We start from the raw sequence: 25,245 nt of genomic DNA, 5'->3' as shown, positions 1-25,245 counted from the left end.
CGCATTATTTACATACCTTCCCCTCATCCAAAATCAAACGAACAATGATTTCTATGTTTACTGTACCAAAAACATGATTTAAAAAAGTTATGACAGGAAAATTCTATCAATTATTTGTAACTTAAATTTTCTTAGGCTTGTTTACTGAATTTAGGTAAATTGGATCCTAAACAACTTTTACACAATCTTGTTTATTGTCAGTTGTAAAACCCCGTCAATAAGTCACCACATACAAAGTGAAAATAAACAATTATGAGAAAAACTACAACTAAAAGAAATTACACAAACGTAAATATTGGAATTCGGTAAATACAAGAAAAAATTAACAGTTAATAAAAGTCTGTACATCATTGGTGGACGGGATTTCAGAAACGAAGCACCGGTCCTGATATGAGGAGGAATAGATGTTGGATTGCAAGGTTAAACGGATTGAAAGTTGTTGCTGCCGCTGATGTGGTTGTACTGCTCACTGTGGTCGCTGTGTGTAAAGAAGAAGAAGTTTGTGTAACATTATTCACATTGTAAATACCCAGGAAGTACGAAACTTCATGCCGCTCTAAAAAAGCCGTCTTTACTAACTTAACTCTACACAACTATATACTGACAGTTGACATGCGAAGTTTTTCTCGCAACCCGCTTTCATAAACTGACAAAACTTACGTGTGGTTGATGTTGTAGTGGTTGTAGCGCCCAATGTGGAGGTTGTAGGGTCGGTTCCTGCAAAATGAAAACGTGTTGATGTTTTGTGTTACATTTTAATATGCATGTTATTGTTAAGTGGTTGAAACAATAATTTAAAGTACTGATCCGAATATTAGATTTATTTGTGATTTGTGATTTAAAATCGACCATGAAGCCAAAACACAAAAATTATACGACATAAATTAAACGCAGTCCAGTTTGCTACACGTTTTAAAATTGCCTCTAAATTCGAGATTACGAACATTTTACATATTTTTGCACCTTGACAGTTAGGTAGATTGTATTCGTATATGAAGGTTTCTGTGATGTTGATTGCAGCGATGATAGTCGGGGTGTAGTTTGAGAAATTTCCCAACAACTGGTCAAAGACGGCGGTTAAATTAGATCGGTCGCATCTCGTGTACCAAGCATCGAACGACTGGTTGAACAAAGTATCCACGGCTCTGTGGTAGAAATGTTACAAGTGGTGTAGATATAAAGTTTTACATGAGTAGGTAGAAGCAGTGGTGGGATTCAGCCGGTTCGCACCGGTTCTATAGAACCGTCTCACGAAATTTCAGCGAACCGGTTAGCATTACAGGTTACTGTCAATGCATTTTTTGTAACAGAACCGGCTGAAAAATATGACATTTGTGATAGAACCGGCTGAACAATATGACATTTGTGATAGAACCTGCTGACAAAAAAATCTGAATCCCACCACTGGGTAGAAGTGTAAAAGTATCGAGCCAATAAATGTTAAGCTACAAACAGTCACACTGTATCAAACTATAAGTTCTCAACTGCACTGATGCAGCTTAATAGGCAAAGGTTTAAAAAAATAACCTACATCTATAATAAGTTTTGTCTTGACAACGCGTGTATGTTGACAGTTAACAGCATGAAATGAACAACCCCGGGACAGAATTGCACTTAAAGCATTGGCCCTTGTTTACTACAGTTAATATCGTTAAACCGGATTCGCCTAATCAGGACAAAATTTTTGGTCCAAACAGGTCTGGATTAACCGAGGTATACTGTATTATGATCTTCTACTGGTTTCCTAACAAGCTTGCAACCCTGTTTTCATTGGGAGTGTTTTATAATCAGCCTAAATTCGTAGCAAACATCTTAAAACAGCGATTAGATTGGTACTTGCTACCCCAAGCTTAAAACACCACTTATCCAAGACAATAAACAAGAACCCCGCGTCACAAACGCTCTTCTTTCGTCATATTTCGTAAGTTTTGTGATAAATGACATCACAAACAATAAACAAAGATTTGTACTCACGTGCAAAATTCATTTCTGCTATTGGCTGCAATGATGTCGTTGAAGGCTTGCTGGCTCCAATGCACGAGGTCGTTAAGAATGTTTGAATCACAGACCGGGTTTTCAACGGTGGCATTAAAACTGTCGAGAGCCATGTTGATCATTGTAGCATAGCTGGCCACTACGTTTGACCCTTGAACTAGACAGGTCAGCTCAGTGATGGTTTGCTGTAGGGATTGCGACACGTTCAACGCTGTTAGACCTTCCTGCAGTGATGAGATGTTCTGTAAGCCAGCACCCACCATCTGCAGGTAAAATAGTCATTGTTACTGAATAAAATATGACGTTGTAAATCAATAATGACTACATAGGATGACTTCGCACATGGGTCGGCAAGGTTCGATCCAAGAGCCACCAGCAAAATTAGCCGGCGCACAAGAAAGTGTCTACATTCTAAGTTCACTTTCGGTGGAAGAAAGATTGCATTTACTACACGCTTTATCTGTGCAGTGTTTTTCTTTTATCAAAATCGTCTTCGCCTCACAAATAACTCCATACTCATGAATGCAAGTAACTTTGCCTCAACTGCGTGCCAAGTGCTCTAGGTTTTATAAGGGAAACTACGAGAAAATATGTTAAAACTACGATAATCGAGAGGTTTATCAACAAACGTTAATGAAACGGAATTAAAAGTACAAAAATTAGCACGACCCCCTGCTGTAACTTGGCTGATCTTGTCCTTGGACCGCTGCACGCAAAAGGTTGCCAACCCCAGCCTTAGGAATTCTTTGAAACTCTTAATACACTAATCACCTCAAAACAAGTTCTTAAAAAAATAATCTATTGTAGATTTTGGACTGCAGAGCCCAGCTTGTACGCGGCCACCGTTTTACCTACCTCATAAATAGTTGTAAGGTTTGGTACAAACTGATGGATGATTGTATCACAACAAGTGTTAAGACAAGGTACCAAGTTATCCCGGAAACATACGAAGCTTTGCTCGATGTTTGCTCTGCAACATGAAGAAATAAAGTACAAACCCTATTGGTTATCCGTATGCTTTATGTTCATTACTGGGATCCAAGCCCTTAAGTGTCCATGCAAACCAAACAGTCATATATTATTCAGGGTAGGTTAGGCCAATATTAGTAGCATTATGTCGAATTAGGCTGTGCTTTACTGATGTTCGTTTACTGAGATATGAGCTATATAGCGTTAACCCAAGCAGACCAACTATAGGACACAGTCATATATAAATGAAGGCCCATTAGAGACATAATACTAAACTGGGCTGTATTTTACTGCAAATAAATTTTACTACACTAATGATGGAAGTTATATTCATAACTTATCTTTACCATGTCCGGTACGGAGCGGTTATTAATTAGTAAACCGAACAACATGTTAAACATTTTACAACGAGATTGACTCGAGTAATAAGGAACTCACGAGCAAGTTTGTAGGTCCGCATACGGGTAACCCCCTAATATCGGTTCAAGGCATGTGAAGGTTTGAGTTAAAGTTTGTTTCAATGTACAGCTCGGCAGAATCTGGATGTCTGTGGAAATAATGTGCTTAATATGATTGCATTCAACAATATATTGACAGTTTTTCGTTTTAACAGGCAGGTTGTTTTTACAAAACACATCAGCATGTTAAAATATAATCACCAACACCAGATTAATTTCATGACAAACCCTCATCGGAACCCTAACAACCGTCATTACCAGAATCTTCGCCTTAAATAGATTTCTGTTTGTTAAAACTGCGTTTCTATGAAATACACATGTGGTGTTTGCAGTAACACGCAATGTTTAACACCACCGTGATCTTTTTTACTAAACGAAAATAAACGAAATGCTTTGAACATTGAACCAAACGATCCAAACTTTCCCATCGTTCAAAGAGTGGCCCAGTTTGATTAGCTTTAAACGATAGGACAGATTCGTTCAGTGTTTCAAGGTTAGTATTTATTACTAAAAAACAAATAAATCATTAAAAATCATCACAATCTCACCATTAAGGTTGTCAGGAGGAATACAATTTGCGACGTTGCATTGACCTTGGACTAAAGACGAACAAAACAACATCAATGTGACAACATAATGAACATTACAAAATTAAACCAACTTACCTCTCGCAAACGCAAACAATGCTGAAAACGAAACAACAAGAAACTTCATATTTTCGATTCAACTTTCAAATTATCAAATATCCTACTCAGGTGTTTTCTGTTGGCCAAAAGTTTGCCGGTTTGATAGATCGCTTCTCAAACTCGCGTGTTATTTGCCCAAAAATCTTTTGTTGACTTGGGGCGGTTTCAAAGAATCATCTTTTCATCATAAATATTTAAACCCAGAGTTCCCATTGTGTGACGTCACAACCTGCATTGTCTGACGTCACTTTCCAAATAATTACCGACGCGCGCGATGCTCGTTGTCCATTCATCTTTGCGTTCTTTAACGTCGCCATAACTGGACAAACTCGTTTTAACTTTGTATTCGGCCAAACCCAAACTTAAAATAATGTGGATTTTTCTCATCTTGCTAATAGATGAAACCTCATATGCCGCCAATATACATCAGCTGTTTATCCATCTTCCCTTATTTCAAACAGTAAACATCGGTTAATCCGGATCTTCGCCTTATCCATCCAAAACTCGAAGTACAAATGATTTGTAATGTGGTAAGGTTTTAACTAATCGACATCGGTTAATCCGGATCTTCTTATATTTCGGACCAAACTTGAGGTACTAACGGGTACGAATTTATCGAGGTTTGCTGTATTTCATTAAATGTTAAATTGAGTTTTTCCATTCCATTGCGCATGTTCTCGCCCTTTTTACTGCTTTTACTCGTTTCTTGGTTTTACATTTATTCATTTGAGAATGACACAAGTTGATGTCGAAACTTAATGTTTCATGCAAATATACTGGATTGTTTGTGTACCGTGAGAATCTTTAAAAGCGTGAATTGTGAACCTAATCAATGATTATTATGAATAGTTGTGTTCAAACATTTTTTTCTGGTTCTGACAAACTTATGGAGCATACAACGCTGGTTTAAAACAAATCTAACTTTTTAGCCTGCTGAAGTATAAAGATTACAACAAAACGTCTCAAAATATCCACCACATTTATTTGCGCAGATTTGAGTCTTCTAATGTTGCAGGATGATTAGTAAAAGCAGCAAAAGTGTAAAAAAAGCATGAATATATAAAATGCACAGCAAATGTAATAGAACTTTAAACACACTGATCGCATAAAAAATCGTCTTTGATTCTGTGAACGAAATAACGCTGTGTCGTTTGCAAGATAAAAAAGTAATTTCAATCGCAACAAAAAATAATGGAATGAAATAACACAAGACCAAATGGACGTTTTAAGTTTCTTTTGAGGTTTTATGACAAAATAAACGAGATTCAATGTTGTATGCTTGCAAAGTAATGCTGTTGTGGGTTCGAATCCCACCGCTGCCCATTGCACCAAGATGTGTGGAATATTTTTTTCAACCGATTAAGCAGAGAAATAAATGAAAAAATCGATGGAACTTAAATATTGCGAGTAATAGTGGAAGAATTGCTTATTGGAACTCGTCAACGTTACAAAGAATAAAAAAATAATAATAACAATGCTCGTCACAAAGAACTCGTTTATGACAATAATGGCTCGCTTAAGAAGAACTTGACCCAAACCCTAACCGGGGTCGTCTTCAACGCAATAAAGTAAACACGGAAATAAGGAGCATAATTTGCGTCACAATCTGACTTTCAAGCCTCCGACCCGATGACGTGGTGGTAATAGGTGATGACGTCACTGCTGCGAAAGCTCTCGGCATTTTGCTCATGCCGGTAGTGGGCGCTGAAGAGCTGCTTGAAGTTTCGTTTTGGGATTTTGTTGAATTTTTGCTGACTGTGGTTTCTGAGGGTTCTGCAGTAACCGCTTTAGATGTGGTGGTAGCGAGTACTGCGGGTATAGCAGGCATAGTGCGTATAACAGGCACTGCGGGTATGGTGGGCATAGCTGGTGTAGCTAGTATAGCTGGTATAGCGGGCGTTGTCAGTTGCATGTTGGGTGAATTATCTTTAGCTGTCAAGGGCACGTAGTTCTTGTCCAATGCCGCAAGAGAAACTGTAAATCAATGATGTCAAAATCAATGTATTCGTGCACTTCACACTGATTCGTGCAACTTACCAGAGAAAGCGGTCGGCGTATTTGTGAATTTAACACCCGGTACAACTTGGGTCGGTTTTGCTCTCTCTTTTACGATTGTCTCGGGTCCGACAGAAGGGAAAGCGGCTGAAAAACGAAAGTTCAATGTTTCACAAATGGCATTGGAAAATATGGAAAAATTAAAATAAACTTTTGGAATACAAATAGTTTGATTGTAATTATGAAAGCATCAAGCCAATAAATGATAAGTAAACTGAAGACAGTGCAGGTCTGTTTCTTGTCGCCGGTTGCACTGATGAGACCTTATAGGCCGAAACATGGTGAACTGTCTGTAGCTTAATTGTAATTTAATTGTGATGTTTGCTTAAACCTCGAAATTTTGATTTCTTCAAATTAAATTTTGATTTCTTCCAATAAATAAAAATTAAAGTACTTTAGTTGACGTCAAAATAACACTATGACGGCGGACTTGGTAATTCCAAATTCTCGTTTTTTCCGAAACGCTTTTGTTTGTTTATCCGCAATTTTGAACTTCGCAAAAATCGCTCAAGGCGAAACGATCGCATTTTGGCAAATCCCGGAATCTCAACAACTTTTCTAGTTAGTGCGGAACATTGTAAGTTTTCACGGTAAATTAAAGATTATTTTGCGAATATTTTTAAAGACTTACTTGCACAAAAGACTGATGACATCAAAAAGAAAGTAGAAAATAACATATTCATATTTTTGCAAATTATTTATTTCGTTAAAACAACTTTTCCCGCCTGGAATAAAAAACAAAATGTTAAAACTAAACTTATAAAAAACAAGTTCTGTATTTTACTAACAAATCTTTTTTTCATATAGAATAACACTCAAAATAAAATCCAAAATATACACAGTTTTTTATTGTTGTAATTCAAACAGAATTTAAAACCAAAAAATTCAAAAAGCCGAGAAATTGGCTTGGCGAAGTTGTCCTGCTAATTCAAACTGATTCTGTAACACAAGCAGAGTGAAAACTTCAGCAACACACGAATAACCAGCGGCACACGACCGTGCGTTTAACCCCTCGAGGAAGACTGGCTGCAGATTACATCAGTCAGACATCTTATATCCAAAACCTGTGGTTCGATCATGAAAACACAATAACACTTGTCACGTGCCTATGATGTCACAGTACCCAGTGTGTCGTAAGACCCGGAATTTTAAGTGTCAACTACCAGAAGAAGGCATTACCAGTTGAGTGTATTTAGTTACGTGTTAGGCTTGTTGGAAATTTCATATCACTTTCAAATGTCATTTCTTCACACCTGCAAATTCACAGCGCCTCAAATTGTTCCACTTTAATCACTCGCAAATCTTAAGAGTGGAATCCTTCAAATCGAGAAGCCATAGACATAAAAAACATGTTGTTTTGTGAAATGCACAAAGTTGTTTTCAAAAATTATTTACCGGCTTGGACAACATAACAAATTAAGTCTTGTCTTTGTAAAACTTTAATTAACTGGCCCCACATTCTGTACAAACAACGCGTATTGTCGTGGATATCGAATTTTAAGTTCACAAACTTTACTGATGATGTTTTTAAAACTATTTTGAATCGACCCAAATATTTTAAATATGTCAACATTTTTGTAGATTTTTCTACGTTTTAACACAAGGCAGCTTTCATCATTAGTTTGGGTTTTATCGAATTTCCACTTTCAAAGAAAATCACACCAGTTTCGACATGCTTTTTAAGAAAACCCGCCACCATAGGAATAATCAGGCCAGCCATATTTAGTGAAATACCGATGTAAACCGCAATTAGGCGAAGTTAGTTTCATTCGAACGTGAAAACCCGGTTATTCGACGTGTTGGATCGATCAGCCCGTATCTGCGCACGAAAACACGGTTGTTGAGCGAAGTAAAGTGAAAACACCCCAGGGCAGAACAAATTCCTCACATAATAACATCCGCTGTCGCAACCAGAATTTCCGAACTTTGCCATTATGACGTCATTATTATAATAAGTAGTGTCCTGGAAACCAAACCCATCTTATACATCAGGTTGCTGGTTCCAGTCCTGCCGGGGCCGGTTTTTCTTAATCGCTGTTTTGCATTTCATACTTGAGAAAGTTGCTGAACATTGTATAAAATGGAGCTTTCTAGTGAATTTTTTTGGAGAACATGATTTAAACAATTGCTACAAAAACCCGTATTCGTGTTTTTTATCTTTAAATTTGATTTATAGAACAATATCCAGGTATTTGCAAAAGTGTCTGAAGCATAACAAAGTATCATATGTACCAGGTGTGTTTAAACTTTGCAGACACAGGTTTGAAGGTGATCCTAACCCCGATTTGAAATTTTGTTTCAATTAAATACAGTGTAATGTTTGCAAATTTCATTTCGATGTCTAGTCTCTAACACAACACTAGGCAAGTCCAACACTATAACTTTCGCTGCTTGATTAACCTTCCGTAACTTTTGTGTTTGAACGTTTGAAAACGACGTCAAGATTGTCTTGCAAAATTATTGGCACTTTATTTCTATCCCATCTTTAAAAGTCGAAACAGGAACAACTTCAATCACGAAAACCCAGCAATTCCAGTATTTCCACGTTAAGCTTAGGTCACTCTAATTTTAAGGGAGAAAAGGTTTTATTGCGTCATAATAAGTTTAGAGCCTGCAGCGATTTTCGAGTCACGTGATAGCATTAATGGCTGTTTGCGGGACAAACCAAAAGTTTTCGGTCATAATTTAAACAAAACTAAATTTACACAAAATATTACGAATGCTTTGAAAAGTGCACAGGATCATCTAGATCAGGGCTTCTCAAACTTTTTTGCTCTGCGACCCCGTTTTGGATTCTACGTGACCCATTGATGGGTTTAGCCTAGGCACGTGAATGATGTTTAAACAATAAATTTACGCACGTATACCGTTTATTGCGGCAAATGTCTTAACGCATAATGTTTCGCGACCCCAATTTGGGTCGCGACCCACAGTTTGAGAAGCCCTGATCTAGATCAGTGGTTCGCCAAAACTTATCCTGATCGCGTAACACCTGACAACTTTGTCTATCGCATCAGAGCACCTAAACCTTGTTTGAATGGGTACACCAAGAGATCAAGGCCTATCCGGCTTGCAAACTTATGAAACCAGCAAAGGTTGGCACTTCCAAAGACACTATTTTCGCCCAAATAAGGGTTCACTAGGATGAGTTCTTGACATGACTTTAATTGAGTTTAACAGAAAGCTACTCGCGTACCACCTGCCTAGTTCCTGCGTACCTCTGTTGGTGCGCGTACCACTAGTTAAGAATCGCTGATCTAGATCGTTAAAAGTGAACTCATCAAAGGAATATGATCAAATTCGTGTTCAACATACAGCACAGGTTGAAGTCCAAGTGCAACATACGAACATGGCGTCAATATACACTTTGGAAATCGAAACAGCTTTAGTTTCGTGTAAACCAGGCTTTACTGTATATGGCAGTGCAGTGGTGCAGCGAATTCCATCAAACAATATTCAAAATCGCGCTCCTTTAATGCGAAGCCTAGCAAAAGTTTGTTGCGAACATAGCAGTATAAGTTGAACTGTTCCTCGGAACTTTTGAAGCGAAAAAACAAACACAGAAACGTTCAGCTCAATACAGCAACAACAACAACGCACATCTTTCACTTCATTAAACAAAACTTAAAACATGGAACTTTACAACAAGACGAAACTCATCCAAGCAAGGTTGAGCAAGCAAAGCAAAATATTCCAAGGTTTGTTGGTGATTGAGACGGCATGTGAAGTACTGGTTGGGCTGGGAGTTGTGCTCGGGTGGAGGCTGGTAGAGGTGGATGGGCTGGTTGAATTTGATGGTGTAGGGGTGGTGTGACCACTAGTGGCTGAAACATTTGGTGCAGGGTTGGTGCGACCACTAGTGGTAGAAACATCTGGTGTTGTGGATGGTTGGCTGGTCGTCGTTGAACCAGAAATAGCAGATGAAGTTGTAACTATAGCAACACTGGCGTCGACAACTGGGGTTTCTTTCACAACAGAAGCATCTGTGGTCGTGATTAGAGGCGTTGTAACGGATGAGAGGACTGTAGTTGTCCTTTCACTTGTAGCAACTCCCGCGTCACTATCAGTGGTGCTTAACACTGTTGTCGAACCTACGAAAAAAAATCACAGTTGAATTCGACAAACTTTATGGGACTGCTGTCCTGGTGATGATTGTAACAACAGAATAGCGTTGTTGGTTTTTGAAACAAATACAGTAATCTTCAGTTAAACCGTATCCGATTAATCCGGATCTTCGCCCAATTCGGACAAAACTTGAGGTACAAATGATTTGTAATGTGGTAAGGCTTTAACTGATCGACATCAGTTAAATCTTCGGCTAATCCAGATATTTTTCTGGTCCAAACGAAATTAACCGAGGTATACTGTACTTACTTTCATGACAGCTTGGAATCTGAAATGTCCGAAAAAATTCGTCGAAAATATTGGCAACTTTCATCAACTCCTTTGTGAGTTTTTCAGTTGAAAATCCTTCAGTGAAATATTCAGGGATTTTCGATTTATTGCAGCGAGTTTGCCAAGCTTTCGAAATTTTCTCCCATAAACTGGTTGCAATTCTGTGGAAGAGTTAGGTTGTTTTAAATGCTTGCCAACCACACACAGTCTTAGTTTAAACGTAAACATGACGACTAAATCATTGTTACGTCATGAATGTGTGACGTAACAATATAATGAAACAAAAAAGACCCGGGTCTTATAGCATAAAAAACTTGCAGATTTTGTTTTTTTGTGAATAGGCAACGCATTGAGATGTAGTAAATCTTTTCTTATTAATAACCGCTTTTCTAGGGTGTAAGCCAGTGGTGGGATACAGCCGGTTCGCACAGGTTCTACAGAACCGTCTCACGAAATTTTATAAGATCAGCGAACCGGTTAACATTACTGGTTACTGTCAATGGATTTTTTGTAACAGAACCGGCTAAAAATATGACATTTGTGACAAAGCCAGCTGAAAAATATGACTTTTGTGATAGAACCGGCTGAAAAAGTGACTTTTGTCATAGAACCGGCTGAAAAATATGACTTTTGTGATAAAACCGGCTGACAAAAAATTCGAATCCCACCACTGGGTGTATTTAACTTACACACAGAACTCCTGATGATTGGAAGATTGTAAATAGAGTTTCAGAGAAGAAAAGCCCCATTCCAACAAATTCTCCATAACCTGGTCATCACATATTGACGAGAGGAACTTAGCTGGGAGATTAAGTGAGCTTGCATTTAATCTCATAAGTGTATCAGAGTAGGAGCTGTTCTTCAAGTGACAACCATAACCGTATATCTCATCATTGTTTGTTGCGATAAACATCGCGTTAAGCGCTTCCAAGATGGTTGTTGCGTTGTGCAGTTGCTGATTCAGTAACAACTGCAAAAATAGTGTGTTGAGCCAAATTTGATAAAGTCTGGTCGGGTGAAACAATTAATCTATGACTAATTCCCATAACACAGGGGGTTAGGGGTCCACAACTAAATACGATTGCAGGCCAAAACTTCACATTACATTGTGTCATTTTCAAAGCAATGGAAAGCCCAACTGAGCCTACAGGCCACACCCCTGCACTGCATGAAATACAACAGTCACTGAACCAAATAAAAATAGAAAAGTGATGGTGAACAAAATTGTCTAAAAACTGCAGTTCAGTGTTCAGCCATTATCCACAAATTGTGCCTCCACTGTTTGCGATCAATAACGTTTTAACGTTGCGCAGCTATTTCCTGCTTGGTGATTGTTTTAGTGCAATTGTGTGGCTATGTGTTTTCTTTCAACATTTGGTAGTTACTAGCACAGGTGTCCTTGTATAACTACAAGTCAACTTACAAGTGAATTTATATACCCTGGGATACCATTAAGCAATCCAATACAGTGTCCCTGCATACATGTGGTAAAGAATGAGGAGAGTTGGGCAAAGATTTCATCCAGTTTCGACCTGAAATGAATAAAAAAATGTCAATTTTGTTTACAGAAAGACTGAGGTACGAGGAACATTATAATAACATCCAGATATTTCTTTCAAAAACGTTGCATTATACTTACTGGCATTTCGTTTCATTGGTGAATGGCAAACTGGAAACCAGCCATTGAAATGAAGTTGTCATGGCGACCCTTGTGTCCATCAAAGTGCATTGTGGGAGAATTGCTACATCTACAAATAAATTGAGATCATCGTTGAAACAACAAACGGATAACTACTTCAGAAGGATAAAATTTAGAGGATTAACTAACATCTATCCAAATTTGAATAAATTTAAAGGACTCTTTCTTGACCATACGCATACAAACCTGAGTTAGACAGAAAAAAATACAGACAAGGAACAATTTATTTACCATCAAAATAATTTGTAGGTTTGTATTAGAAAGAAGTGAACCAACAAAAAAGTTTTGGAAACATTTGCAGAACATTTGGTCAGTTTGTCAAATAAATAATGTAGAGTTAGTTTAAAGTATCAGTTGCAATTTTCAGTTCAGCCATACATTAAACCTACCCTGTGGATTTATGGGAGGGCACTCAGTCGGTTTTTTCACTTCGTTGCAGAGAGAACCGCTACATATATTTGCCGAGCAGTTCTTTGGGTCACTGAGTTCAACAAGTGATTGGAAAGTTGTGCAATTCACATCTTCACTCGGGCACCCTCGGTACTCGATCAAAACTGAAAACAAACAAGGTCGTTGGTTCTAATCCCATCTCGGTCGCTTGTGTTTCCCTGAGCAAGAAACTTGAGCGGCATTGCTCCAACCCAGTGGTTTCCTGATAGGTTGAACTAAATTGAAAGTCACCAACTGCCCAAGTCCAATAAAAAAAATCCAATAAAACATGATACAACAGACTTGCGATAAAACAGGCAGCTTGATGGCGGACTTATTATAAGCTTAACGCATTCAGGCATTGCCCGCCCACCGAGGATAAAAATGAAACAAACAAACATTTGTGGGACACAAACGATGAATCATATCTCATATCAGTCAAAGATGACTGCTGTGTTGAAAGAGTAAACCTATCAGTAACAGCATCAGACTTTACCTAAACTTATTCTAAACAACTTAAATCTTTGTCAGGTCATTTTATTGCTCTGTAGAAACTCTATGATTCTGGTCGGCAAAATTTCATTGTTTAGCACCACACCAGTTAAATGACCATGATAAATTTGCAGCAGCGAAGTTTTTTAATCAAACAACATGTTCTGTTGTTATTATGGCTTTTCGAAAATCGAAAAGTAACAAAAATCCTTGTAAGGTAAATATTTGAACGCCTTCTTGTAGCTATGATTTGTTTCACAGAGCGAAATAAACTCAATTGGTTTTGCATAAATTGTAACCGGAAACGAAAATTATTAGGGATGGGCCGAGCCGAGCCAGAACCCGAGTACTCGGTACCGAGCATCGCTGTTTTTGATGCTCAGTGCTCGGCCGAGCAGTAGCACAAACTGACCCGAGCGTTACGTTTGCATATTTATACCTTACTAACATGCGAAACTAGTGTTCGAAAGGGAATCCAAAAACAAAAATGACTGTTTTGTTTGTAATGCGTTAGATGGTAAAAACAAAGCTTCATACACCGCTGGTGACGTAAGCGACCTTGTAATGCTATAACTATAGCGTGGAATTGGGAATGTTTGTGACGTCACAATGTACCCGAGCGTGCTCGGCCGAGCACCGAGCATTAACGTGAGATGCTCGGTGCTCGACCAAACAGGACATTCGCAGATTTGGCCTATCCCTAAAAATTATGCTGAAAAACCCAAGCAACCTGGTATTTCATGCACTGTATATTCATAGTTGATGGAGAAACATCCGCGCTCAAACTCAAATCCACAATTCTTTCCGGTGATCGTGTCGTCGTTTATTCCCAGCATTGAAAAAGTTGTTCGATATCCACTGTAACATGTGGGTTGCCATAACGACGGGGGTGTATAGATTTCTAAAAATGATACATAGTTAACGATCCCCTGCTACGAAGCTGACATGTGCAGCATATGAGGCAGGCAATGGTGCTTGTGATTCGACTTTTTGCAGGTTCACCACTGAACCTGTGTAACTTAGTTGGTAGAGCGCAAGTCTCGGAAAGACTCCTGCCGTGGGTTCGAATCCCACCGCAGACTAGATTTTATGGGAATGCTTGGGAGACCAGCTGATTCGGTACAACGCCTTTAATAGGCCTGGCGTACTATGATATGTTTAACAAATTGGTCATTCAACTGATGTTATATTAAACGAAATACTGGTTGTTGTTCAAAAACTTGTATTTGTTACATATTCAACTGGTGGACAAAACGCTTGTTTCGTATTTTCAATAAAATTTGTTGCAAACATTGAACTATGTTTGCGCAAATTTAGCATAAAAACTCATTTCTGTCAAAAATATGTGGTAAAAAATTACAATGTCCATTTTTAATTTGATTTACCTGGTGTTGGAACAGATGCATCAGGGGAAAGAACATCTAGAAAATTAATGAATACCATTTTGTGACATGATTATTTTTTCGGTAAATATTTAAAATCAACAATTTGTAATTTCCCGGGTTCGCACAAGTTGGAAAATGTTTATTTCCAGGCGGAAATCAGTTGACAATCTTTTAAACAACAAATTAATTTCGCTAAGAAGCATCTTCAGTGTCTATAGAGAGCAATAAAAGGGATTAAAATTAGGCAAATAGTTCTTTAACACACAGGATCATTCCGGAACTGAAAGCCTAGCAGACTAAACTGACTGAACACCAAATGAAAGATAAGAAACGCATGTTAGAAACTTGAAACTTCTACTTACCAGCACAGCCAGGGGTTGTGAAGTTTTGCATGTAATTATCAAATATGTCAAAAGCTTTCATAATTTCTGGGACAACTCTGTTCATGTTTTGTGGAACAATCATAGTCATAAGTGACAGAATGCTTGCTTTATTACACCGAGTATTCCATGCATCGACTGTTCGCGCTTCCACAGAATTTATCACACTAAATACAGAAACATTTGATAACTGAGAAGACTTGGTTTGAATTTAAACATTGTATAAAAATCAGTAATAATGTTACAGTTATAAAGGCTAACAGTTTCTATGACGATCAACAGCCATTGCTCAAACTTTTTTTAAGTAAATATTTCAACTAAAATGTGGTCATGAACACAATTTTCCACACAAATGCCAGTCAGGTAAATTTCACACAATACCTTTAAACATGTTCTATTAACAAAAGTAACACAACATACACCATTTAAAAAAAATCCTAGATAAACGGACTGTTTTTTTTTCATTTCATTACTTTACTTAAAATTTTGACAACTAACAAGAATATTGTGGAAGATTTAGACTCTGGTCCGAAATCAGTGCAAAAAGTGTTTAGGACTAACGCATTGTACAATGGAAGACACAGTTTTTTCCATAATTTCCTAACCTGCAAACTTGTTGGTGGTTATCTGCAGCCACAAATTGCTTGTACGCCTGTAAAGCCCAGTTGAAAATGTCCGTAACAAATGTGTCGTCGCACACAGACAATGGTAATGGAGTGTTTCCCATTGTTGCAAAACTATTGACTAAATTTGTGACTTCCTTTTCATATTTTCTGCCTTTCTCAAGACAAATGTATCCAAATACGTCATCAATTTGTGTCGAATCCAATCCATTTCGCTGTAAAACTTCGGAAAATGACATTCGCAAATTTGCATACTGGGCATAGCTCTAAATAAAAATAATCAAATTTTAGTAATCAGAAAAAACAAATGCGCCAAAATATACTTACCAAAATATATTCATGGAAATCAGGTATAAGAGAAAATATATCACTGCAGTTGTTACCGGTAAAGCATGTTACAGCATGTTGTTTCAGGCAGCTGTAGGTTTCTTCAACATTTAATCTGAGAACATTTAATTTGTGTTTAACAGCTAAAAAACTGTTACTGAATAAATTAATCATTTTTTCAAACACAAATCAATAAAAGCCGGTACAAATATAAAACTATCAAGCCAATAACGTAAAAACAACAACAACATGACATTGCCAAGTTGGGTTTGGGAGTTTTTCGAATATCAACAACATGCAATGCCATAATTGCACTAAAATATTCACTTTGTCAAAGATACTATGACTTATAATGTTTTTGTAATTACAAACCCTTACCCTGACCCTAATAGCCCCAACCCTTAACCTTTTTCCTTGCTGCACCCCTTTCAAATCACCAACCAAATTTTGCACCCCCTGGTTTTATGTATTTATATAGAATAGACCTAACCAACCTTAATGATTCAGCATCCCCGCAACCCTAGCAACAGTTCTCGTACCCTTTGGGGGTACGAGGTCAAGAACCTCTGCTCTAACCCTTAACCCATGAAAAGTTTTATTGCATATTGTGGCTTGCATATTCTTGAATGCCACGAACAGTTGATTTTCACCTGCATTGTGCATTAGTCGAGTAGGGATACCCACCAACGATAAACTCCAAACATTTTAACATCTTCATACTTTCAGTTAACGTGCAGTTTGGAGCAACCTGAACATCTGCATGAAAATAAGTTGGTCAAGTTTAGTTTGTGGGAATGGGTAAAATGACTTGGACTAATTAATTGGATTCTGAAACAATATTGAGTGGAGTTTAATTTAATGGTAAGCAAATGATAGTAGTACAATTGTTCCATAATATTATATGCATTAAACCAACAACAACTGCACAATATTGAAGCATTATAAGACAAAACAAAGTTGAGGTCACATATGGATAAACGATAGAATGCTGCTCCTGCTACTGATAATTATGGTCATCTTCCCTAAACACCCATTTGTTTTTGCTTGCACAAGCAATCATCATAACAGGTGTATTGTAAATCGATAAACAGGATATGAAATATATAAAATTGAAACATACACCTTTGTGGTTTTAAATGTTTAAAACATTTAAAAAAATGTGGATCAAGTTCTTAATGATTAAGCTTATAACCCTGGTGAACTATGACAAGCATCAAACAAAAGTAAAAATCTTCAATAATTTTGCTCAATGCTAAGCACCTAACGCTCTTTATACCTTTACTCAATGACACAATTTTTGACATCTTACCATACTGGGGTGTAGTGGGACAACTTGGGTCTGGAGAAACATCATTACAAGCTGGAGTGGAACAATGTGTGACGACACACGAGAGGTTTTGTAAAGTTTGAGTCTGTCCAGTGAGCGATGGGCATTGAAACTCGTCCGTCAGGTGAACATTGGATATCGAGCAACGACGATACTCAATGATCTCTAAAAAACACAAAATTGTTATTTAATATGTGAGTAAAACCAGTCACATTGAGGTGGTAATTTCAGTAATCTGGGAAAACCTACACAACTGCACCCATTATTAAAACGTGGTAAGCTGTTAATGGTGCAATTACAGTGTAACATTTTTTTCATAAAAGTGAGTTTTTTAAATTTGATTTTGCAGAAATTCTGTTGTTTAAAAAAAAAACTTAAATGGAAAAAAAAATATGTAAACAGCAAACACTGTCTAAATAGTTTCATCACACACATGTTTGGAAATATATAGGCATGGCATTCTCAGACTGTTTAAAATCAGTTTTACAAAGGTAGTGCCTACCAAGTACACTTTCATTTAAATATTCAACATCATATGCAGTGCAATTGTCCCCAGGCTCAGAACAAAAAACTGATCGCACGGAATCAGAAACTATTTTTCCTTCCTTGAAATGCCGCAAACCACTAAAACATACTTGACGGAGTATTTCACCAGCAGGAAGTGAATAATCTGCAGCAGAAAAAGTTGAGTTTATAGGAAAAATGCATCTAGTTTACACAAATGTGTTTTAAGATATGATGCAAGTTTATTAGGCCTACCATACGTCCTCTTTTTGGAGGACATGTCCTCCTTTTTAACAAAAATCGAGTTGTCCTCCGAGGACAAGAAAAAGTGCCCAAATGTCCTCCTTTTTAAGGAATTTCTAATTTACCAACTCGTAAATGACAATCATGCCTTTGAAAACAACCAAACATTCATCTTCAGCTCATAAGAATACAGTTGGATTTTACATTTTTAAAAATACAAGCTTATTTTAGTGTAGTGATGTGATAGGTAAACTTTATTCAATACCGTCTAATTTCTGAGGCTTAAAGTATTTTTTCATGCTCTTTTCAACAATGTGTCCTCCTTTTGGGAAATGGAATTATGGTAGGCCTAAAGTTTATAAACTACTTAGACAATGCAAAAACACTGTTTACAAAAGTCAAGTGAAACAAAAACACACTATTTAGAGCTAAAACTAATTAATAGGACATTTAGTGAGTGAGTTTTTGTGCATAATGTTTTTTTTTAAATATCTGGAAACACTAGCTATCACACACAGGGTTCCCGCGCAATTTTTGTTTATAAATTCCATGACTTTTCCAAAACTTTTCAAGAAAAAAAAACAAATTTCCATGACCTTATTCGAAAAAAATCGATCAATTCTCATTGTTAAACTAGTAAAGGGCCTTTGGTAGATGTAGCCAATTTACCATACTTGCAACGAATATACAAACGTTAGGCAATTTGAAGTTCTAACTGGCATTTTCAGGGTAAAACAGGCGCCAAATTCCATACTTTTTCAAGAAATTTCGCAAAAGTTGGCTTTATCAAAACTTTTCAAGGCCTTAAAAATACAAATTTAAATTCCATAACCTTTCCAGGTTTTCCATACCCGCAGGAACCCTGCACACAACTAACTTTCAAAACTGTCAATGAGAACATGATAAAACTATGCACACTAGTAATTATGAAAGTATTTAGTTTCTTACCAACATCTTGGCAACCAGGAATTTTCAGCTTTGTAAGAAAATGTTCGAGCAGCAAAATTCCTGTGCTGACTTCGAATCTGAAGAATTGATTCGAATAAACAGTTTCTAGAAAATCCCTTAATCCATCTTTGGAACACCGAGTCTTCCAAGCATTCAAACCCTGGTCGACGAGCCTTTTTGTAGTCCTTAAAACATAAAGTTTTTTATTTTCTTTGTTCGTCAGTTTTACAAAAATCATAGTTACGCAATTCCCGATTTTACATTTAAGAAACAAACAAGCCCATATATTTGTACAGAACCTGACAATTTGACAGCAATTTGTGTCATTCTTAAATGAAATGTTATATTCTAAGCAAATATATTGGCTGGTTTGTTTTTCATTATCATGAAATTAAAGTAACACATTTAGGTGACTTTACGCTAAAATAGCACTTGTAACTGTGGAAATTAATCATACAAATAAAAATCTCCCCACTGACTGATTATTGTGAGATTGAATTAATTTTCGATAATTGCATTTTTTGTCAAATACAAACCTGCAAAACGCTGTATGGTCCACAGCTGAGGAGTACTCGTTGACTGCGTCTAATGTCCAACTGTACAGATCAGGAAGAAGTTGATTGTCACATACTGGTTCCCCGATACTGATGTTCAAAGTTGGAGAGAATGAAGGCAATGATGCCAAGTTAATTTTCCTCTTACAAATCAGATTGTAAACTTGTTGGTAAATGTCTCCAGTCACATTCAAAGCAGAAAAGAGCTCCGGCATAGTTGCGTAATTGGATGCAAAATGAACAATTTGCTGTAAAAGACATGACACATTATTTGTCACTACAATCAAATGTACTAAAACATCAATCCTTTCATCCTTGTGAATTTCAGTTGTTAAATATTTCTTAAATACTAATGCACAACAAACAGCACACATGATCTTGGCTCTTTAGACATTAAAATCCTATTTTAGACTTAGTTAACACTGTTCAATGTGTGAGACATTATGAGAAAATTGTAAAACACCAAACTAAATGTTTGCATATTTAGTTCTGTTTCTTTAAATTTTGCCTGCTTTTAAGATGGCTGACAAGGTGACCTCTGGGTCTTTTTGCCACCCCACTGCTTTTTGGACATAAGTTTTGCTCTCTTACCCTTTGAACTGTTCTGTAAAGCACAAATGGAGAGAACATATCAAAGCAGGAGCTGTTGTAACATTGTGAAGCATATTGTCGCAATTGTGTGTAGGCAACATTAATGTTCTCACTTGGAAAACAAAATTGCAGTGGGTTTTATGAACAGTATGGTGAACATACACATGTGTTTTACAAACAAGAAAAAACAATTTATATTCATTGGCAAAATTTGTAAAAACCATGTGCTGGGCTAATTAAAATATATCTTCTTAAAGTTACAGTATTTATTAGATGAGGTTTATTTATTTATTTATTTTGCACAAATTTTGCAATAACCGGATTTAAAGTCCTTAGTGCAGTAAACCTTGGGTAATCCAGTACTCTCTTAGCACCAGCTGTACCGATAAAAAATAATAGGGCGAAACAGAGTGCATTGTCTGCAACTTATCATTTGTTGGCTGTACGTGAATTCAGGATTTTCAGTCTTTAGTACCTCACCTGCACGTAGCCTCGTGCATATAAGGGAACCCACTCAGGACAGGTGATAAATATTGCCAAGTGACTTGAAGAACTTCACTCAGTTGACACTTGGGTGTAACACGAGCATCTGCAATCATTACAAAAATGAAGTGAGGAAAACATCTACCAGTTCATCTCAAAACTTAGGTATAATATGCCAGTGGTTGTTATGTGTTTTAATGCCACAAGACAGTGGTTCTTAACCTGTAGTATGCAGGAGCTTTTAAGGAGGTGTGTGAGTGAGCTTCTGTTATAATCAATTTAAGTCAGACCAAGAATTACAACTTGACTGATTCACCCTGTTGTGGGCGAAACTAATGTCTTGGACATTCGTTTGGAATTGCTAACCATGCTGGTTCAGAAATATGCTGGTCGAGAAAATACCCTATTTCTTGGTCTACTACACATTGATTAGGTGGTATGCAGCCAGTGATGGGATTCAAATTTTTTGTTAGCCGGTTCTATCACAACAAAGGTCACATTTTTCAACCGGTTCTGTTACAAAAAGTCCGTTGACAGTATCCAGTAATGCTAACCGGTTCGCTGATCTCATAAAATTGCGGGAGACGGTTCTATAGAACCGGTGCGAACCGGCTGAATCCCACCACTGTATGCAGCGATAGAAAAAGTTGTCAGGTGGTACGCGATCCGCATAAGGTTGAGAACCACTGACTGGCAATGGCATAGGATGATGAAGATCATTTCATCAACGAAAGAATATTATTATTTTCGGCCAACAAGGCTTTGCAATTTACCTTGCGGTGTTCCCATCGGACAGCCAGCAAGTTGGGTAACTTTCTGGCAGGAAAATCCATCACAGGTATCCCAAACACATTTGTGATCTTGCAAGTTGAGGATCGCCCCAACTGCAACGCACGAGTAGTTTTTCAACACGGATCTTTCGATGCAAGTCAGAAATTCAACAATCTCTGGAATAAAAGTTCAAGTTGTTTGGTTTGAGTTTTGGGCGGATTTGCGACAAGATCGGGGCATAAAATAGCTTAATAACTTATAAAATGTTATCAATAGAGCTCTTCTGGCAAATGTATATTTATTCAGACGTTTCGACGTCCTATACAGGTCGCCTTCATTAGGGTAAATAATACTGAATGCGCGTAGCACATACAAGTGTTATATAGTGAAGACTTTTTTGCTGTTATCTGCTGAATTAAAACTCACAAATTTATATGACAACAAAACAATCGGAAATTTCACGTTACATTTACGCGCCAAAACTTTTGGTGAATGGCGCCAAATGGAAATGGTGCACTACCAACACTATAGAAATCCTAAAACAACAAACCAAAATTACGGATTAATAATTTTTACGGAATAAATTTCGAGTTATTTATTTTAGCCTGAACCACCACAAGCAGTTATACTGACCTGTTTTAGATGAACGGTAGGTAAAGGTGAACTCAGCACAGAGTGAGTCGTGTTCAGGGCAGTAATCGGCAACAATATTGTCAGTTTGAACTACTCCGTCCACCATACGTCGTGATCCCTTGTAACAAACTGGAAGGGAAGGCGTTTTCTCCACTGTATCAACTCCACCTAACGAAAAATAAATGTTATAGTGATTCGTAACTGGTGCTTCAAAACTGAATGTATTAATTGATCAATGTGAAAAACAAAGAATCAATTTCCGGCCGAAACTTTTCTTTTCTTATGAATACTGCATAATGTTGAAACGGTTAAAAACCTTACTTTTTAACGCAAAATTACGTGAAATCCTGGTTTCAATTTGTGGGATGTGTGTATTTTGTCTAGGGTTGATTGTGTAATATATCTATAGCTTTACATTGCCAAAAAAACTGTAAATTTGATTCGACACTGAACTAAAATTGAGGCCCCAGTAATAATAAATCTGTTTGTTTGTTTTTCACTAAAAATTCATCAAGCAACATTCGATAGATAAAAAAGTCACGAGGTCGAAACGTTAGAAGAAATATGTTTTATAAAACAGTAGCTGTAAATTGTAAAAACGGAAAGCTTTAAATAAAACACATGTGATACAACAGTAATTAAAGTGACGAAATTATTATTACAAGTTCCAAATATGGAATCTTAGCGTAAGAATAGCAGCAAATAATTGAACGCCCCCGTGAAAAACTCGAACAATTAAGCGATTTTGAGCAGCACACACAGAAATCTTCGTGTGTAATTCCTTGTCACAATCCACTTGACAACAGCGAAGGTAGCAATCAAGCTCAGCAGTGGAACCCAGAGTTTTTGCCGCCGGCTCATGTTGAAGTTGATGCCGGGTTTAATTGCCTGCTTCAGCCATTAGAGAGGAATTTCCGCAAAAGCGCAACGAAACTTACAACAATTGTCTTTAATGCTTAATTGTTTATTAATCATTTACCGTTGAAATAAAAAGCGACATACTAATTTTTTGTCTTTACCATATAAGACCTTTTTTTAATCAGAAAATTTTTTAGTATAAAATTATTTTTTATTGTCGTAAATTAGATTTGCTTTTACAAATTAGCAGGAAAAAGGATTCGATATATTAGTCCACATTGCTATTCTGCGATCTGCTTTTTTCCAAGTTTTTTTTTTTCCAAGCCAACAACATTGCTTTTATAGTCGAAATTATATTGCGACTTGGTAATTCACACACTGACACAAGCTAGAACAGCTTAAAACAAAGCCCGGTCACCTTTTATGCAATGCGGATCGTTTTGAAACCAAACTTTTTATGGCACACCGGCCTTCAAAAAACTGCTCATCAATGAAAGTTAACTATAGCAAACTTTGATTTACAACATTACAAATGTTCTTTGTAAATAATTTCTGTTTAACTATTAGGTAACGTTTTAGAGTTTTCCGGTTTTTTCTCACCTGAGTAACTAAATCCAAAACACAAAACCACATGCAATATGATGAAAGTCGGCAAATAATCCATCCTTGCAAAATTCAATTCCTAATTTTCTTGTTCACTTTGCAAAGACTCCAAACTCCAAATTCCAACCCTCTTGAAGTTTTGTGAACGCCGGAGTCGCGATTCCAAGCCACCAGATGTTAAATGCTTGAGGCGCTGCAATTAGAATTTCGTCGAAATCGGATCCTTCTGAGGTTTAAACTTTTTCTTCGACCAACCGACAGATCTTCAGTGTTGTGTGACGTCACCCTCTCGAAATGATCGACGTCATTATTACATGAGTTTCATTGTTCTGAGCAAGTTTGTGCGAGAGGAAACTTGATAGGTTACAGGTTCGAATCCAGCTCGATGGCTGGAAATTCTCCGAGTAGAAAATATAACGACATACAACTAAAAATTCGAGCACAAGATTTCAGATAACTCAAGAATCTTCCAAAAACTCGTTTCGGAAGTCAGCTGTTAGTAGCATTTAAATATTTTCCCAAAACAATTTTGCAATGTCATTATCCTAAAGAAGACGCCCCTTATGAGATGTCGAAACGTCGGATGATTTGTTTATAATTGCCGGTTAAACAAATAGGAAAGTTTTTGAAATTTGCCTGCCAACAACACTATATGGGCCTTGTTATACGAAGCGGTCAATGCAATTTTTGCTACGAAGAAACGAATAATAACAACTGGAAAAAGACCAGACAGTTTCCCATCATTAGATCTGACCACCTGCAACCACAACAATCAACTATGTGACGTAATACTTAATGCAAGTTTTTGCTTCAACTAATCTCCGGGTGGATATGTTGCCGCAAGGTGGCAGCAATAAGTCATTTGATCTCAATTCATTTTCCTTAAAGACGAAATAAGCGAATTCCTTAATCTGGCGTTTTGGCGCTGGGCGTTGGCGAAGCGTGCCACGTAGATTGAAATGAAATACGGACAATGCCAAATCGGCATGTTTAAAAAATTTCCTTTGAATCCGGAATTCTTTTCACGGACCTAAAAAGTAATTTAGGTGAGCCTTCACTGATGACGACAACAGTGATTATTGAAATTTCTGCATAATGTAAAATCTAAATACACAAGCACAGTTATGTTTTTGATCAAATCTTATTTTGATGACATAATTGTGTTTAGTCGAATCGTGTTTGTAATTTCCTGATAAAGTCCAACTTTGCCGTTTTACTTGGGACACACCTAAGTATTTCCAGCCTTTGTAAAATTCCATTTGTTGCAATTCTTCTTCAACTAATCCTTGGACTGCATCAGCTGATTTGACGACAACATTTGCTTTCGCAGTTAAGATAACTTTGTCAGCTTAAGAACATCAAAACCTCCAATCTTCATCCGCGGTAAACCCACACAATAACTTGCAGAAGTCTTGACGTCATCAGTGGTGTTGATAGCTGATGTCAAACAGCATGACGTAACCGGATTATTGTGACGTGAAAGTGTCGACAAACGTTGCATTGTGACAAAGCGCGCGAGCGTTCTACTTCATTGTTTTATCGCGCAGCTGAAGAAATTCCAGAACAGCGCTGGTCGGTTGCGCGCAAACATGGGTTATTTGCGACGAGCGCTGTAGTCGTGGGTGATACGACCCTCCCATGTCGGTTTACAACATCGTATTCGACGCGAGAAGCAATAAAATATCGTGAAAACTTCGTAAAGTTGTCAGTTGCGGTCAGTCCCGGTGATCATGAGTTGTGGTGTGAAGGCGGTGAACTGTTGTAAAACGGTGAAAAGTATTTAACACTCGACAGTCGGCTGATATAAAGCATTCAGCTGAAGGCCAAGGGCGCTGGG

At 37.3% G+C, this 25,245-nt stretch overlaps 3 protein-coding genes across 3 annotated transcripts; all 3 read right to left on the bottom strand.

Moving 5' to 3' along the window:
• Positions 1-171: 171 nt before the first annotated feature.
• Positions 172-4,136, bottom strand: LOC145213325 (uncharacterized). Its single transcript, XM_080081554.1, has 8 exons — positions 4,088-4,136; positions 3,971-4,021; positions 3,403-3,511; positions 2,851-2,965; positions 1,975-2,258; positions 964-1,145; positions 661-717; positions 172-478 (listed from the first exon to the last, which is right to left on the bottom strand). Exons 1-8 carry the CDS (start codon positions 4,134-4,136, stop codon positions 366-368), a joined length of 960 nt encoding a protein of 319 aa, XP_079937680.1. The 3' UTR covers positions 172-365.
• A 949-nt stretch (positions 4,137-5,085) lies between these two features.
• Positions 5,086-8,490, bottom strand: LOC145215389 (uncharacterized). The gene is made up of 3 exons (XM_080084083.1): positions 6,795-8,490; positions 6,146-6,250; positions 5,086-6,082 (listed from the first exon to the last, which is right to left on the bottom strand). Exons 1-3 carry the CDS (start codon positions 6,844-6,846, stop codon positions 5,664-5,666), a joined length of 576 nt encoding a protein of 191 aa, XP_079940209.1. The 5' UTR covers positions 6,847-8,490; the 3' UTR covers positions 5,086-5,663.
• Positions 8,491-9,449: 959 nt separating this feature from the next.
• LOC145213335 (uncharacterized) lies at positions 9,450-23,815 on the bottom strand. The gene is made up of 21 exons (XM_080081567.1): positions 23,406-23,815; positions 21,948-22,115; positions 21,317-21,490; positions 20,541-20,649; positions 20,061-20,172; positions 19,452-19,717; positions 18,916-19,100; positions 17,723-17,890; positions 17,203-17,385; positions 16,544-16,649; positions 15,894-16,008; positions 15,549-15,832; positions 14,926-15,110; positions 14,564-14,599; positions 13,909-14,079; positions 12,647-12,811; positions 12,198-12,306; positions 11,982-12,090; positions 11,248-11,528; positions 10,538-10,719; positions 9,450-10,254 (listed from the first exon to the last, which is right to left on the bottom strand). The coding sequence occupies exons 1-21, from the start codon at positions 23,467-23,469 to the stop codon at positions 9,803-9,805; spliced, it is 3,624 nt and encodes a 1,207-aa protein (XP_079937693.1). The 5' UTR covers positions 23,470-23,815; the 3' UTR covers positions 9,450-9,802.
• Positions 23,816-25,245: the final 1,430 nt, after the last annotated feature.

This window comes from Phallusia mammillata, chromosome 2 (assembly GCF_965637545.1).
Source record: "Phallusia mammillata chromosome 2, kaPhaMamm4.hap1.1, whole genome shotgun sequence".
In the NCBI taxonomy this organism is placed as follows: Eukaryota; Metazoa; Chordata; class Ascidiacea; order Phlebobranchia; family Ascidiidae; genus Phallusia; species Phallusia mammillata.
This window is presented reverse-complemented; position numbering and strand designations above follow the sequence as displayed.